The sequence below is a fragment of the Podarcis vaucheri genome (genome assembly GCF_965113315.1).
Source record: "Podarcis vaucheri genome assembly, chromosome: 4".
Lineage (NCBI taxonomy): Eukaryota > Metazoa > Chordata > Lepidosauria > Squamata > Lacertidae > Podarcis > Podarcis vaucheri.
In genome coordinates, this window is record NC_138762.1 from 56,293,336 (window position 1) to 56,309,448 (window position 16,113).

General features: G+C 38.2%; 2 protein-coding genes and 1 long non-coding RNA gene across 7 annotated transcripts in view; 1 reads left to right on the plus strand and 2 right to left on the minus strand.

The window, feature by feature from the left end:
* Window positions 1-3,478, plus strand: part of SIM2 (SIM bHLH transcription factor 2) — a 52,824-nt gene extending 49,346 nt beyond the window's left edge. For all 4 annotated transcript variants that reach the window (XM_082220498.1, XM_082220499.1, XM_082220500.1 and 1 more), the window contains one exon: window positions 1,392-3,478. In XM_082220498.1, the coding sequence (XP_082076624.1) occupies window positions 1,392-2,122 (731 nt within the window). In that variant the 3' untranslated portion in view covers window positions 2,123-3,478. The remainder of the gene's footprint in view (window positions 1-1,391) is intronic.
* On the minus strand, window positions 2,629-8,673 carry LOC309531194. The gene is made up of 3 exons (XR_014219126.1): window positions 8,576-8,673; window positions 7,762-7,908; window positions 2,629-4,811 (listed from the first exon to the last, which is right to left on the minus strand). It is a non-coding gene; the product is annotated as an uncharacterized lncRNA (long non-coding RNA).
* Window positions 8,674-12,068: 3,395 nt separating this feature from the next.
* The window catches only part of HLCS (holocarboxylase synthetase), an 86,781-nt gene continuing 82,736 nt past the window's right edge, over window positions 12,069-16,113 (minus strand). For both annotated transcript variants that reach the window (XM_082220496.1, XM_082220495.1), the window contains exons 10-11: window positions 15,214-15,427; window positions 12,069-14,005 (exon numbers count right to left, since the gene is read on the minus strand). In XM_082220496.1, the coding sequence (XP_082076622.1) occupies window positions 13,834-14,005; window positions 15,214-15,427 (386 nt within the window). In that variant the 3' untranslated portion in view covers window positions 12,069-13,833. The remainder of the gene's footprint in view (window positions 14,006-15,213; window positions 15,428-16,113) is intronic.

The following is a 16,113-nucleotide window of genomic DNA, read 5'->3' on the forward strand; positions in this document are numbered from 1 at the left end:
CTGAAGCTCTATTATACCCAGGAAAAATTCATACATGTTAAATATTTTTCAAATATTAAACGTGTGTAGTGGGTAAAGCTATTTTAAACCCTTAACAAAAAGAGGCTGATGAGTTGTTAAGGAAAGGGCTGAAAATAGTTGCAAGTTACACTTACACTTTAATTTTGCTCCTGAATTGTTCATATTTCTTTCTGAACATAATGCAATAATAATAGTTAAGATGCAAATCTGATTGATAACTAAAATTACCCCAATTCTGTTGCAAAGAATTTAACAAGAAGCCTAAATTCAGTTTTCTTAGGTCTCCTAGATTTTCTTAAGGTGTATTCATACAACACACTTTTGATTGTGTAGCCCTGCTACTACAAGCTTACTGACAATCCTATATATTGTAGACCTCACACTAGAGTTCATGGGGCTACATCAGGGCAGACAACTGGACTACATTGTCCTCACAATATTGTTGTTTTGTCAGATAATCAGATCTGAAAAGAAAGAGTTTTTGTGGGTACAATACTGATCACAATAGCAACTTTTCTTTAGGGAGCATATTTTGGAGTGTTTCACAAGTAGCACAAACAAGCCTAATAAATCAAATGGAAAGCATTTTCATGTATTACATCTGATTATGTTGCCCGTTTATGAAGGTATGTATCCAAAGTGAAGGGGACGCGGGTGGCGCTGTGGGTAAAAGCCTCAGCGCCTAGGGCTTGCCGATCGAAAGGTCGGCGGTTCGAATCCCCGCGGTGGGGTGCGCTCCCGCTGCTCGGTCCCAGCGCCTGCCAACCTAGCAGTTCGAAAGCACCTCCGGGTGCAAGTAGATAAATAGGGACCGCTTACTGGCGGGAAGGTAAACGGCGTTCCGTGTGCTGCGCTGGCTCGCCAGATGCAGCTTTGTCACGCTGGCCACGTGACCCGGAAGTGTCTCCGGACAGCGCTGGCCCCCGGCCTATAGATGTGAGATGGGCGCACAAACCCCAGAGTCTGTCAAGACTGGCCCGCTCGGGCAGGGGTACCTTTACCTTTACCTTTATCCAAAGTGAAAAAATAAAACTCAAAATTGTTTACAAAAATTACATTTTTAAATAGTTCCAATAATGCTCCAGTTGTCTCAGAAGGTAAATTAGCTATAATTTAGAGTTTCTAAGAACCTGCTTTAACTCCCATCTTGCAATTTGGCATGGAGAAGGAATGGATAAGTTATTCCTTCCCCCCTCCTGATTCTATTTGGAATGCAGCTACTTGCTAGTTTGCACAAAGGCTTTAAAGCAAGCTCAAAAACAGCATTAAACGAATGTCCCCAATCTAAATAGACTTTACTGTATGTTCAAACTACACTTTGTTGCTTGAACTGCTTTCATTAAATAACTTTATTTTTCTTTCTTTCAAAGTGCCACTACCAAACAGAAGATATAGCCAAGACAGTACATCTGACAGCTTTGCAAGCTGTGCCACCCTAGCAGCAAATAGCAGATATAAAGAAGAGAGCTATGATTCCACCATTATAAAGCACAGCAACAAAATGGAAAGCCGAATATATCCAGCACATCATCATCTCATTAAAGAAGAAAATAAGCTAGTTTTCAATAGAGGTGTACAAGAAAAAAACAACTTAAGTGAAAAGACCTTTTCGAACTCCTTAGCCAACTCTTTTTTGTCAAAATCTGAATGTTTCCAAACTAAATCTATTGGACAATTAAATCACCTTCTCCCAGTTCCAACAGTATATGAACAAACAAGAAGAATTTGTATGAAAGAACCAAAATTTGAGCACATTGCCCATCATGCTGCAAATCTAGGTGAGCTGGAACCTGATGACAGAATGACCGGAAAGTTTGATCATGACTCTGAAAACGATCACACTGTGGATGTTAGGCATGCAGGGCAAGTTCCATTTGTACTTCTCAACTACCACCGGGTTTTAGCCAAACATGGTACATTTCAAACTTCTTCGTGTACTGCCACAGGACATGTAGCAGAGAATTATGGACACAGTTCTGAGGAAGTAAATATGTTTTACAAAAACCAAAGTCCTTCATCAGCCTCTTCCCCTGAGGCTCACAAGGAGCCTGCACTTCCCCATTATATTGGAACATCTGTAATAATAGCCAATGGAAGGTGACAGTAATAGAAAGCTGTGGTTTATAAAATAAATAAATAAACTGGAATAGTTCCCCTAAAGCATGAGGATACATGGTTGCACTTAGTGAGCATGGTTTAAAATCAGTGGGACAAACTTGCATGCATTCTTGGCAAGCCATGTGTAACAGTACCTTTAAGGTCAAGGGGGAAAAATTACCGGTAGCTTCAGTGCTTTGTTGTTCCAGATTAATCTCTGCAGTTGACTCTGCTAGTAAGAAGCCATGTAACAGATCATATTTTTGTTATTTTTACAGTATATAAGTTAAATTATAAGAGTTTATGTGCTGATACATAGAGTGACTTTGTTTTCTTAAAAAATACAATCCCTCAATTATTTGAAAATTATAGATCACTTAACAAACAGTCTGGTATGAGACAGTAATTACCAGTTATTTGTGATAGTCTCTGTTTAACTGCCGTCCAATGCATTACCTTGGGGAAATGCATTTAGGATTTCAATCCCTGAAATTAAACCATTTTTAAAAAATTCATGTGGCTTGGATATATATTACTCAAGGCAGTATAGAATTGCCAGGCTGCATGGCTACTATGCATCTTTAGAAAATGAAAATCTACTTGCCCAATAAGCTTGGAGATTACTACCAAAGAGCTGGTGATTGTTACATTGTAGAGGGGGGAAAATCAAATCGTCTATTTGAAAACGAAAGACAAAGGTTTTCACTGTTTCAAATACACTTTCCATTTAGAATATATCCAAAACTGTATTTGTTGCCAGCCAAAGAGCAGTGAAGTTGCATTCTCTTCATTTTGCTCTGTCAACGAGACTTCAACTCTTTTCTGTTTGGTGGGCTTAGGTTTTTAGCCCAGCCAGTTTTAGCAACTTTTATGGTTAAGATATGATAAAATACATTCACCAACTGCACTAATGATTAGATGAGAATTCTCAGGCACTTACATTTTATTTTGCATTTTTCGTAGAGCACCTAGTATATTCATCTTTGGCTTTGTAATGTTTAATCTGGAAGGTGAGGCAACCCAAGTACCTGCAAAGATTTAATACGATAAATATATAGCTCTCCTGTGTTCCAGTTTTCTGTGGGTGCTTTAATAAAATCATAAGCAATAGCACAAAAGGATACACACGCAAAGTTGTTCATGCTATCCAGTTAAATGGGGGAAGCTCTTGTGTACATGTGGTGGGTGTGTATACACGTGAAGGTTGTTTTGCACACTAGGAGTTACTAGAATGTGGTTGTCATTTCAACATAACTAATAAACCATTTATCATCTTACTCTATCACAGAACAGAAGGCACCCTAATATGTAAAAAGCCTATGTATAAAAATGGTTGGCATTAAAGAACATTAACACTGGAGTCAGATGTATATTTTAATTTGACTAGTTTTTCTTAGCTTTGCTGAACTCTGAGCTACATCAAAAACTTCTAAAATGTCCTTCAGACAAGTGAAGTTTTCATTAGAAGCATGGAAGAACAACTGTGCCCCCAGGAAGCAAATAACAGTTTTGCCGTTGTTTTGAGTATAGACAGAACCAATTTAAGAATATTTCTCCAAGAAATAATATATAATTTAACTTGTGCAATATGGAAACAGCTTTGATTGCACCTTTTCAAATCTCAACTAAGTTGAAAGGTAATGACATTTTCTTAAACTATTTTTCTGCATTTAGACGCAGCAATACAATCCATTTCCTTGTCTAATTTTATAAGGCTATTTGTTACTGTAAGGAAATAAGCTTTTTAAAAGTGATCGGTTGTGCTCAGTATTGCCCTAATTAAAGTTAACCATTGTGAGCATGCACATTTTTAAGTAGTGCCAAAGCAGTGTACATTAGAATTCAGACTTAACCTGTGCCTTGAGTTGAAGCCAATAGTTCCCAAAGTGTAAAAATACGCTTCTCCCATAGGTGCTAGACACCTTGCCTTCAGCCCATTGTTCACCATGACTATTATGTTTCATTTCTAGTGCTTTATGGGGTACTGGGTCATCCTTCTTTCTTGCACATGTTTGTTTGTTTGAATGAATGGCCTTGTTCATCTTGTGCTTGATCTTTCAGGCTGAGAAAAAAAGTGTGTGCTTCCAGGTGAACTGGCTACCATTCTTTGGTCATAGTTACATTTGGATAAATGCTTAGAGTATTTTATGAATTGGAAGGCTCAAAACTGCATTATTTTGAATGGTTTTTAAGATAAAGGGAACTTCACATTTACAGTTTGGGCTCTAGCCTCATCTTTGTAATATTCACCACACTGCACTAAGAGGTGTCTGACACATCCTTTGCACAGTGCTAATTGTTGTAGAACATATTTCAATACCTTGACTACAAAAAACTGCTGCTTGGTGGTGTGTCTTCTAAGTGTTAAGAACATGCATAAATTATCTGGGCAACAAACTTGCCAGAGACTTAATTTTATAGTTAAATTGGACTAATGTACTTAACAGGATGGAAGTGAACTTTCCCCCCTAACAGCCAAACAAAAATATCCTCCCAGATGCCCAAGGTAAATTCTGTGAACGTTGATACCTTTTCTGATGTAATTGATATTGCTGAAAACAGCAGCAGCACCCTTAGCTTGTCTTCATAGAAAGGAGCTTTTGTGAATGATCTTATCATGATGTCATTACACAATTCTATTGCCAGATGCAAGTTTGTTTACAGTCTTTCAAAGTGTTCATGCAGATGTAATCCTGAAAGAATACATTTATGCCAAATAACATTTGTTTATTTTGCTACGTGAAAAAATGTATTCCCCAATGAGATACAGGCAGTTAGCTAACTCATAAAAAGAAATCTGATACACAACTGCAGTGTAGCATACTTACTTTATTTTCTTCAGAGTGACTGTATATATGCTAAGCCTTTCACTTTGTAAGAAAGAAAATATTTCTGAAAAGTACACTTTTTAAACTGTTCAATTGCCCGGTGTCATTTAGGTAATGCTGTTGACGATAAGCAGTTTCAAATAATTAACAGCCTGCCACTATCACAATGTATAAATTACCTTAGGCCTTTTGAAGTCCTATCCACAGAGAGGACTCAAGGATGCACATGCCTGCTCCGGCCCTTCGCTTCTGATCTTCCTGGGAAGACCTGAAGAGGACTTGCAAGCACATTTTTGTTTATGAGCTTACAGTGCTCCCTGCAATCAGGCTTCCTAAGAATTGGAACCCTTTTCAGCTCAATGTACTTACAGTCCCTCTGCAGACCTTCCCAGTCATGAGGGGTGAGGCTGTCATATGCAGCCCTTCCCTCTCACGATGGATAAAACTTTAAAAATCCTGAATAGTGCTTGAAAACTGGATGTATCATTTACATGCAATGGAAGTACACAGAGTGGGACACCCACTTTTTTACTTTGCCATTTCTCTTCTTGATTATGAACTATAATTACCTATCACCAGTGCTTTTTTTCTTAAAAAATGTTTAGGGGTACTCCCATTTTGACTCAAGAAAATCACCATTTTATAGTTCAAATTGTGGAAAATAAATACAGTAAATGAAGAAAAGTACAAAGATTCACAAAATGTTTAGAGGTATGTGTACCCCTGTGTACCCCAGAAAAAAGCCTATCACTGTACTTTGCAGGGTTCTATACACTTTGTAAGAAATGGTAAAAAATGGAGTTGGGAAATGTAACCCTCAGTTTTGTATCTTATGAGTAGAAATGCCACACACACCTAGTACAAACTGCTCTGCTGAGTACAATTGTGTAGATTTCCCTCGCATCAATCTACTTTGGTTAAAAAGCTGAACTTTGCAGCAACAAACCAGTGAATAATTTTAAGATGCATAATCCTATGCATGTTTACTCCGAAAGTGAGTCTAGCTATGTTTAGTGGGGCTTGCTCACTAGTAAATAGGTTTAGGATTTGAACTTCACATTCATAAGTAAAGGACAGCATTGAATGCATTAATAAAATTCCTACTATAATTTTACTTGTCCAAAATCACGATGCAGTTTTTTGAGCTAGTTTCTTGAGAGAAAACTCTTCTGTTTGTTCCTCTACTGGAACATTAGATTTTGCTTTTTTTATGATGCAAAAATAAATTATTTGACAAAAGTATGTGGAAAAAGAAATACATACACATCCTACTATTGCTTAGGATTATATATCTTCTCCCTTAAATTGTAAAGCTTTTGCTTATTTATTACGTAAGACTATGTTAAATAAAATACTGTAGACAAAGGAATAATGGACTTCTATTATTTGCTTGGTTTTAGAAGTACAGTACAAATAATGTGTATTTATAAAATACGTTTAATATTTATTGTATTTTAATATTACACTGACCAATTTGGGTAATTCAATGAAATGAAATACATCATTTGTTTTCCTCACTGCATAGCAGTTCTAGAAACAGACAGAATGTTAGGGCTTATTCAGAACTTTTGAATGTAATTCTATTGATACTTAATTAAATGCTCCCCCCACCGCACTTATTCCCATCCTCAACTCAAGCTATGATGGAATGAAGTTGTATTAAGTATAAAAAATGAAGCCATGTTGGTCCGTGAGAAAAAAAAATGAGTTAGGCAATACCTTTAGGACTAGCCAAAATCTCAAAATAGTGAGCAAGCTGGCCACATGACCCGGAAGCTGTACGCCGGCTCCCTCAACCAATAAAGCGAGATGAGCACCGCAACCCAGAGTCGTTCGTGACTGGACTTAACTGTCAGGGATCCTTTACCTTTAGAATACCCTATTCAGGAGTGGAATCCTAAAACTGGAGAAAGATTCGCTTCTATCACTTGGAAGAAGGAGCTTTGTTATAGGTCTTTCTCTCCAACTACTAATAGTAGTCAATTTGCTTTGTATTGACTTCTTTGTTTATCTGAGTGCACCACTTAAAAATAATCTCCGGCTTTATAGTTAATATAAAAATTGCCTAGTTTCTCTTTTTTTTAAAAAAATAATAATTTTTATTAACAAACCAATCAAATCACATTAGTTCCAAATTACAGAGCCAAATTTTAAATTTTTGTTGGGGGTACCCATGCTTCAAGGTCAGAAAAGGATCCAATCATCTCTATTGCTGCTGCTTTGATGTTCAAAAATTGCCTAGTTTCTCAGTATATCTGCTTTCCACCTTACCAAAGTATGTGTTGAATCTAATGATGGAGAAAGGTCTGGGTAACAACTGGACTATATTTTCAGAAATGGGATTCAACCACTGTACGTTTCTTTGTCCCAGCAGTCCTAGACACAACTTAACATGCCTAGTACCTAGTACAGCCTTATCTATTTAAGTTTGCTAACCCCTTCCACAGTCTATGTTAAGACTGCAGACTCCACAACTTCAACATCAAACAAGTTTTCCCCCTCGTCTCCATTTCCGTTTGTTTAACAACCATCATGAAGGCTTGCTTACCATTTTGCAACATTCAGGTTGGTCCAAATGCTATTGCCGCAGATGGATTTAACACCAAAAGGACTTCCAAACAAAAGATCAAGTTTACTTTTTCCTTGAAAATGCTAGAATGGCAGTCTTTAGTTTTACAAGACTTTGCAGTGCATCTCTGCAACAGTACAAACATTTGACAGTCCCAAGTTTGCTTGTGGGTAGGTGAAGAAGTATCTGGCAAGGCAAAAAAAGAAGAGGAACAAAGTTCTGAGGTAGAAGGAAAGAAGTGCCTACCTTTCTACCGTTCCTGTAATCGCTACTGCAGCAGTCACAAAGGAATTGATCAAGAAGGTGAAGTTCTTAGGTGTGTGCTACGGCAGTGCAGATAAGTCTTTCATGCCAGAATGTTACCAGCTTGCTCCAGAAGTTCCAAATATTAATCTACACATGCGGAGAACAGAAAGGTGAGACTGCACAGAGACTACAAAGAACTGCTATGTCCTGCTTTCCACACAATATATTGTTTAACAGCACTTCTATTGGCAGCTATGCAATGTATAAATATTCCCACCAGCTAGCTTCAAAAATCAGAAATATGCTGAAACAAAACTATTAACTTGCAATTTATAAGCCTGTAATCAGTTTAAAAAGAAAAAAATCCCTGCAGAAGGAAAGCATGATCCATAGCATAAACACACCATGCTTTAAAAAAGATAACCGAGGCATAATGACTTGCTAGGACATGTATTCCAAGGTGTTATGGAGACTTATAGATGACTAATGCCAGTTTATTCTTAGTTCTGAGTACCTATCCTGGTGGAAATTGTGTAATTCTGGAAAGGTCATCAGTTCTGTCTGGATGCAATTCACCTCGTTCTTTTCAAATACTAGCACACCAGAGTTCCTTAAGAAGCCTTACTGTCAATAAATAATCTGTACAGATATTTTCTTAATATGTAATGAGGAGTTTTAAAACTTTGGTCCGGAAGAAAAGCGCGTATTGCAAAAAAATATGGGCACCATAATGAAATATTTTTGAAAGCACTTCATCTACAGAACAGTCTGAAAGACGACATCAGCTACACAGTGGAAAAGGTGTTTTTCTAACCTGGACATTTTAATAGTATTGCACATTTTCAGAGGGCTACTTCTGGATTCCAGGATGCCTGGCTGGCTCCTCCAGACTCTGTCCAGACACATTTTGCTATGTTATAAAGTCACAAGGACTGTTATAAAATGGTTTTCATACAGAAATGGTGAGTAGTTGCCAAATTTGATGTGGAAAACAATGTGATTACCAGCTGTACACCATGCACACCTTTACTTGTGTATCCTATAGAAATTCCCACAGGCTTTTCTGACTACGACAGTTGTGAGTCAGAAAGGCCTTGTTCAACTGTTCTGAAGCAAACAAAAATAAAGTCAGGTATATGACAGTTTACAGTTGATGCTGACATCCCCCCCCCACTTCATTCAAGACAGTATGTTGTCTTGTATGTACAGGGCAGGCCATTCAAAAGCAGAAGTAAAAGTGATATTCCCACCTAATCCACTTGTGCTTCAACATGTCCACACTTCATTACTTTTCATTTACAGAAAGGAAATTAAATGAAAGAATTTTTCCAGTGCAAAAAACTGTAATATGGTTTGAAATAAAACAAACCATACGTTGTTTTTACTTTAACAAAGGTTTACATTCTTTATTATCCAGGTAAGAAAATCTTATGTCTTATTCAAATTTCTACCCCAATTTTCTACCCAATAAATTCAAAGCAGCTTACAAAAAAAACACCATATATATAAACTACAAAATAATTCAATAATAATTCAAGAAGTAACAGTATATATAGCAAGATAAAATAATAATAATAGGCCAAGCAATTAGTCTAGTACCAAATACCAGTAGAAGCAAACAGCTCTGCAAAATGCAAGCCATAGGAGGCATTCCAGGTCTAAGTACCAGCACAGAAAAGGCCTTGTCTCTGATGCCCACCCATCATCTAATTATAATGGGGCACAGAGCAGGGTGTCTGTTGTTGATCTTAAGCTACAAGTAGGCTCATGTGGGAGAGAACAAGCTTCTTTAGTTCTTTAAAGGTTGAAACCAACACTTTGAATTTGGCTTGGAAACAAATTGGTAACCAGTATGAGTAGGGTAAAGGTAAAGGTACCCCTGCCTGTACAGGCCAGTCGTGTCCGACTCTAGGGTTGTGTGCCCATCTCACTTAAGAGGCCGGGGGCCAGCGCTGTCCGGAGACACTTCCGGGGCATGTGGCCAGTGTGATGAAGCCTTCCCGCTATAAAGCGGTACCTATTTATCTACTTGCACTTAGGGGTGCTTTTGAACTGCTAGGTGGGCAGGAGCTGGGACCGAAAGACGGGAGCTCACCCCGCCGCGGGGATTCGAACCGCCGACCATGCGATCGGCAAGTCCTAGGCACTGAGGTTTTACCCACAGCGCCACCCGCGTCCCTATGAGTAGGGTAGTTCTAAGCTATAAAGCCCAACTAAAACTCTAGCAGATGGAGCTTGGCCCAACTATTTTCAAAGGTAGCGCTATGTAGATTGCATTATTGTTATCTAATCTAGATATAATTTTTTGATTAACAGGTATTTTTGCTGATTTTTCCAAAAAGAAACAAATATAGTCAAACAATACAAAATCAAGTTTAATAAATCAAGAAAATGTGTTCTGTGCATACATGAAACAGGGAGGAGCGGAAGAAGGGAAAGATCCAGACCAACCACATGCTCAGTCATTCAGGCAAACAGAAGTCAATACCAGCAGAGAACTGTCCATCTTTCACACTGTTATGGAAGGTCACCTTGTATAACTAAGGCATGAACGACAAAGGCCAGAACAAGCTTCACTAGGAAAAGGAGCAGCAGGCACACCACCTAAAGCTAGTAAAAAACACTCTTTGCCATTGCCATCCGGACAAGCATGGCAACAAGTGAGCAGGTCTCCAAGAGCATCTCAAAGACCACCTCTCGAATCAACAAGAACCCTGTCCTATCCTGAGAGCCCAGCATCTGATGTAAATCTTTGGCATCAGTTAATTGCTGGACAGGCTGCTAAGAAAAGGAAAGTGGATGATGGACCCCTTCTCCTCAGCCATTGAATATACCGTATTTTTCGCTCTATAACACGCACCAGACCATAACACGCACATAGTTTTTAGAGGAGGAAAACAAGAAAAAAAAATATTCTAAACGAAACAGTGGATATATGATTTTTGTGGTTCATGCTGTGGCCACAGACATGTGATCTGACAGTGAGTTTGGAGTAGCCCAATGCAAAAATCCTGAGGATCCATGTGGATCCATGCTTTATAACGTTTTTGCACCACTGCGACCCCAGGCAACAGTGGGTGCGTGATTTTTTTGGTGCAAGATGTAGCCATGGACATGCTATGTGATCTGATGGTGAATTTGGGGTGACCCAGTGCAAAAATCCTGAGGATCCATGTGGATCCGTGCTTTGTAACCACGTTTTAATTGGGGAAGGAAGGAAAAGCACTCAAGGGACAAGGAACACGCGTGGGGTGGGTGGAGAAGGATGCTGCTAATAATGAAGAAGAGGGGTATAAGGGGAGAAGGCTCCTCTCCTCTCCCACTTTGCTCCTTTAAAGAAGCAGGCTCTCTGTCCCTCCCTCCTCCCCACTCAGCGGCTCTTCTCCCGCTTTGCTGTTTCAAAGCGAGCCACGGAGGAGGGAAGGAAGGGGAACCATGGATCCTCTGCTCATGACTGCAGCAGATCCCCTCCGCCACCCGCAGGCATTCGCTCCATAACACGCACAGACATTTCCCCTTACTTTCTAGGAGGAAAAAAGTGAGTGTTATGGTGCAAAAAATACGGTATATTGCTGCTGCACCAATCAGGACACCATAGGAAGAGATTAGGCCTGTCCCTTTCATCCAGCCCAAGCTTGATAATGAATGCCAGGTAGATACCAAATTCTATATGGTAGCTGTTTTTTTCCTGTTCACTGGTATAGTATTCTGTAGCAAAACAATTACATCTGATGGACTGCCAGATGACACGATAGCATGAAGTTATCCCTTCCCTCATCTGTCTGATCTTTCACTGGCCCAAATAACATTAATAGTGATATTGTACCCTACATTTCCTCAAACACATACTAAAAACCAGGGCAGAAATTAGTAAGTGAAAGGGGCAGAATTAAATGAAGAACAAGCTTTAGAGACCCTTTCAACAATTAAATTTTACTGATCCCGTCTCCAAATTCAACACCTCTTTTTTGAATTTACCCTCCTGAATAATTGTGAGCAATCTTGCCTGTCATGTATACTCAAACTACCCTACATTATTAAAATGGTGCATACTGTGAAAAGTCATAAGCTTTTCACAGTAGGAACATGTTTGCAAGATGTCAGGTAGAAACTGGAGAGTGGATTGCTGTGCGACTTGGGATGAAGGTTCAGACTGAACAATGAAGTGGCACAGCCCTGCTCTATTAATTTGGCAGCTAACAGGTAAATAGTATGAATCATACATTTAAAAGCTCCTGAGATAGAACAATAGGACAGAAGGATTCTACAGGCAAATAAAAATAAAAATTGAGTACCAAATACATTGCTGGAGTTTCCATTTATTTTATTTATACTAACTCAATCTTAATGATCACTGGAGTTATTAAATCAATAATAAGAGGAGCTTTGAATTCCTAGTCCCAGAGAGTTTTGCAAGTCATTACTTCTCACCATTAGTTGTTTGAACAAATAATCAATATACAGCCACTCAAATAAGCTAAATTGTTTTACTTTTTCATTTGTTAGATAACAATGCCATCAAGCAAGAAACAGTCATAGATGTCACAGTGTGGGAAACATTATGCAACAGAAGTCAAAATCCTCATTTTAAATGAAATGAAAACTTAATCTCCAGTAATTTATAGTCAAACTACTCAAGACTCCAATATGCAGGGATTATACTAATCCACCATTACAGGCCAACTTCTTTGCCTTCTTTAAGGCTTCTTGGATTTATATTTGAGCCAATCTACTTATTTCCTGATTCTTTATAAAGTGAACTTTAACCTACAAACCTGCTTCTGGCTACATGTCAGGCATGCATTTCAGGGCACTTCCTTAACGTAACATGAGGGAGTCCTTTAGAACCCATGGCAGTTCTCATGAGGAGGTCATGTTACCAACAGTTCCCCAATATGCAGAAATTGGTTTCAAACTATAGCCTGGGAGGGCTGGGTTGAGAGTGAGTTCCATAAGCCTAGGCAGCCTAGTCCAGAAACACAGTCATACACCTAGGAGCCTCTGAGAACAGTGCAAGAAGCTGAATGTGTCATCTATTCATTAGTATTTGGCATCTGATCATAAAAATGATCAGAGTGATCAGAGGACCATACTGAGTAGGCAAGATGACACATAATTATGTATCATAACTATGATATATTTAATGCATAAGGCACAATAGATAATACAGGAAAATAGGTTCTGCTATAGCCATTAAAGCAGAAACGCTTGTCGGATTCATAATCCAAGGAAAATGCAAAATAGCACTGTGAACTTGAAACATACTTCCAAGCAATTCAGATTCTGTATAGTCTTATAGGAATCAGGGCAACTGCCAGAAATCTATTGTTAGAAAAAATAATAATTAGTGGTCAGTTGTGGAAACATCAAGCTTCTGAAAGACTTGGACTCCCAATATAACACAGCATATGGAGAGTCCTTACTAAAAGGCTAAAATTCCTTTTGATCATTGTTTTGTGGGTATGAGACAGCAGGAGGGGTAAAATTCTTTAAATAATTTTATGGCATACTCTAAAACAGATGTTCAAAATGAATAATAAAGCTTCATTTTGCATATAGCTGTTCATCCACAGCTTAAAAACAAAACACCATACTAAACTGGGGCATTGGTAAACCAAACTTATTATACCCTATCATTTTAATATAGGAAATATTCTACTGCAAACTGCATTCCTTCCTATAGATACAAAGTAATATGAGCACGGGATGTAAAGGTATGCTGTAAGTGCAAGCGTGAAGAATCTGTAGTAACAGGATAACACAGATTTATGGAGCTAATTCTACTTGAGTGTTCCATGCCAAAAATTAGAAGCTAGAGCTTTTCATGCTAACCATAAGGTTTCCTTCACATCTGCATGGCGACTGAAAGGAAAACAAACAAACAAACATGAAAAGCCACTAAATCCCAGGTCACTGGGCCAAGAGCCCAGGAAAATTAAATGACTCAAAATTCAATGTTTTCCTTGGTATACAGTGTTTCAATTCTTCAGATTAGATACTTCTAGTTTGACAGTCTCCAGCCAAACTCTAGAAAATGGTCTGAGAGAGAAGCTGTTTCACCATATTCAAAAACTACTGCTGTTTTGGAATTATCAGGTTTCTCAGCATATCAAAAGTATTGCCATCTGGGTGCACGGTTACTACATCTTTGCCTTCCTCATGAACTTGAAGGTATCCGGAATCATCGATTCCAACGATCCACGCTAAAGGCCCTTCATCACTTCCAAGCCGTACTTGTTTACCACTGCAAATAAAAAACAAGGAATTACCCACTTTAAAAAACCATCAAGTTTCATAAACTCACCTCAGTCTAATTATAAATGTTACATAAACATGTAAAAGGCTTTGGTATTTTAGATATTGATATTAAGTTTAAAATGTTTTTATACTGATTGGAAGATGCTTCGGGAAAATTTTGGGTTTTGAAAAATGATGTAGAAATCCTTGAATAAAATTAAGAAATGAATGATTTCCCCATCTAAACAGAGGGTTTTAACCAACTTTGAATAGACAAAAGGAAATAAATGGATTAATGAAATTCATATAAATGGCACTGTACGAGAGATAATTCTTCAGAAAGGCACACGGATCCTACATAGCTTATACACAATAGGGTTTACTGACATGGCCTACCATCATAATGAACAATATCAGTGGGAATTTCCTGCACCCACCCGTTCATAGGTAGACTTGCTTAACTATACAGTGGTGCCTCGCAAGACGAAATTAATTCGTTCCGCGAGTTTTTTTGTCTAGCGAATTTTTCGTCTTGCGAAGCACGGTGTCGGAAAAGTTTTGGAAAAGCTTCAAAAATCACCAAAAACCTCAAAAAAGGCTACCACACCGCGTTCTATGAGTTGCTCCTCGAAGTCAAGTCGCAACTGTATTAACGGTGTTAAGAAAAAGGAAACAAACTTGCAAGACGTTTTCGTCTTGCGAAGCAAGCCCATAGGGAAATTCGTCTAGCGAGTTTTTCGTCTTGTGAGGCATTCGTCTTGCGGGGCACCACTGTAGTAAAATTAATCTGTTTCTTCTCAGATATTCTGCAAAGCTCAGACTTCATGATCCATGTCTAGCACGTTAACTCAAAATGCTAGGTAAATGTAGCTTTAAGGAACAACTCCAATGTAGACATCTTGATATATTTTAATGCATGGATGCTGAATGACAAATCTGCCTATGCATAAACAAATACTTCTAACACATGCTGAAAAAGTGAAACATGTTAAATGCATACATACATATATATCTGATCAGTCACTATTGGTTTGAGATAAATGCCTCTTGATGGGGTTAGTTCAATTTACCACTAAAACAATTAAGATTACCGGTATTAAGAAGGAAATTTTATTTTATGTTGTTGATTCTTTATGTTGTTCTTTATTACTTGTAAAAGAAAAATAAGTATTCTTTTTAAAAAAAGATATAGAATATATATTTTAAATTATCTACCTGTGCACCCAGTACTTATAGTACATGGGAAGAACTCCATTAGGTCCTTTCTCTTGAAAGGTGTTGATCAGACTTTCCAGCACTGTCACACTTCTTGCAATCAGGTAATCTGCACTTAAGGGCTTTAATTCTGTATTCTTTGTCTTATTGTGCTCCATAATGAGATCATTGATGCATATAGTGGGGTTGCTGTTATTCACGTTAAATCCACAGCCTGGGGAAGAAAAATAAATTAGAAAGGCAGTGTAGGAAAAGTTTTGTTTCTCTGAAAAAGTCTCTTTGTATCATAAGACAAATCCATTCCTCCAGACAGCTGTAAAAATCCATCTACAGATTTCCTGAAGAGATTTGCTTTAAATAATGATGAAAGATGACAGAAGCTCATATAAACTCAAATCCATCTCATGTGCTAAATACAAGACAGCCTGGCTCAGCCTCATGACAGTGCTTGAGGGTTTCTTCCTCCAATGAAATCTAGTTCAGTCCAGGACAATCCACATCCAGACATGCAACTTTGGAACAACCTTCATTTAAAACAAAGAACAGTTTTGTGCAGTAAAATTGCCAAATGATATATTTTGTCAGTTTTTATGTGACAGAACAATACACATAATATGTGACAGAACAATGTCCCATTCCACCAGAGTGAGTTCTTGTGGGTATGGAAACTGCCCCACCTACAAGGGCTGCCCTGCTAAATTCTGATGGAGGAAGTTGAGCTGCGTATACTGTTTGGTGTGCATGTGTAGATGTGCTCTTTAGGTTGAAATTAATGGGCCATCTCATGCATACACACATGGCTCAGCATACAGGCAAGAGAGCATTAATCGGAAAAAGAAAGATGCGGCTATGAAATGCTATATTCTACCATTTTAAAAAATTGCATTTCCCCCAGCTCCA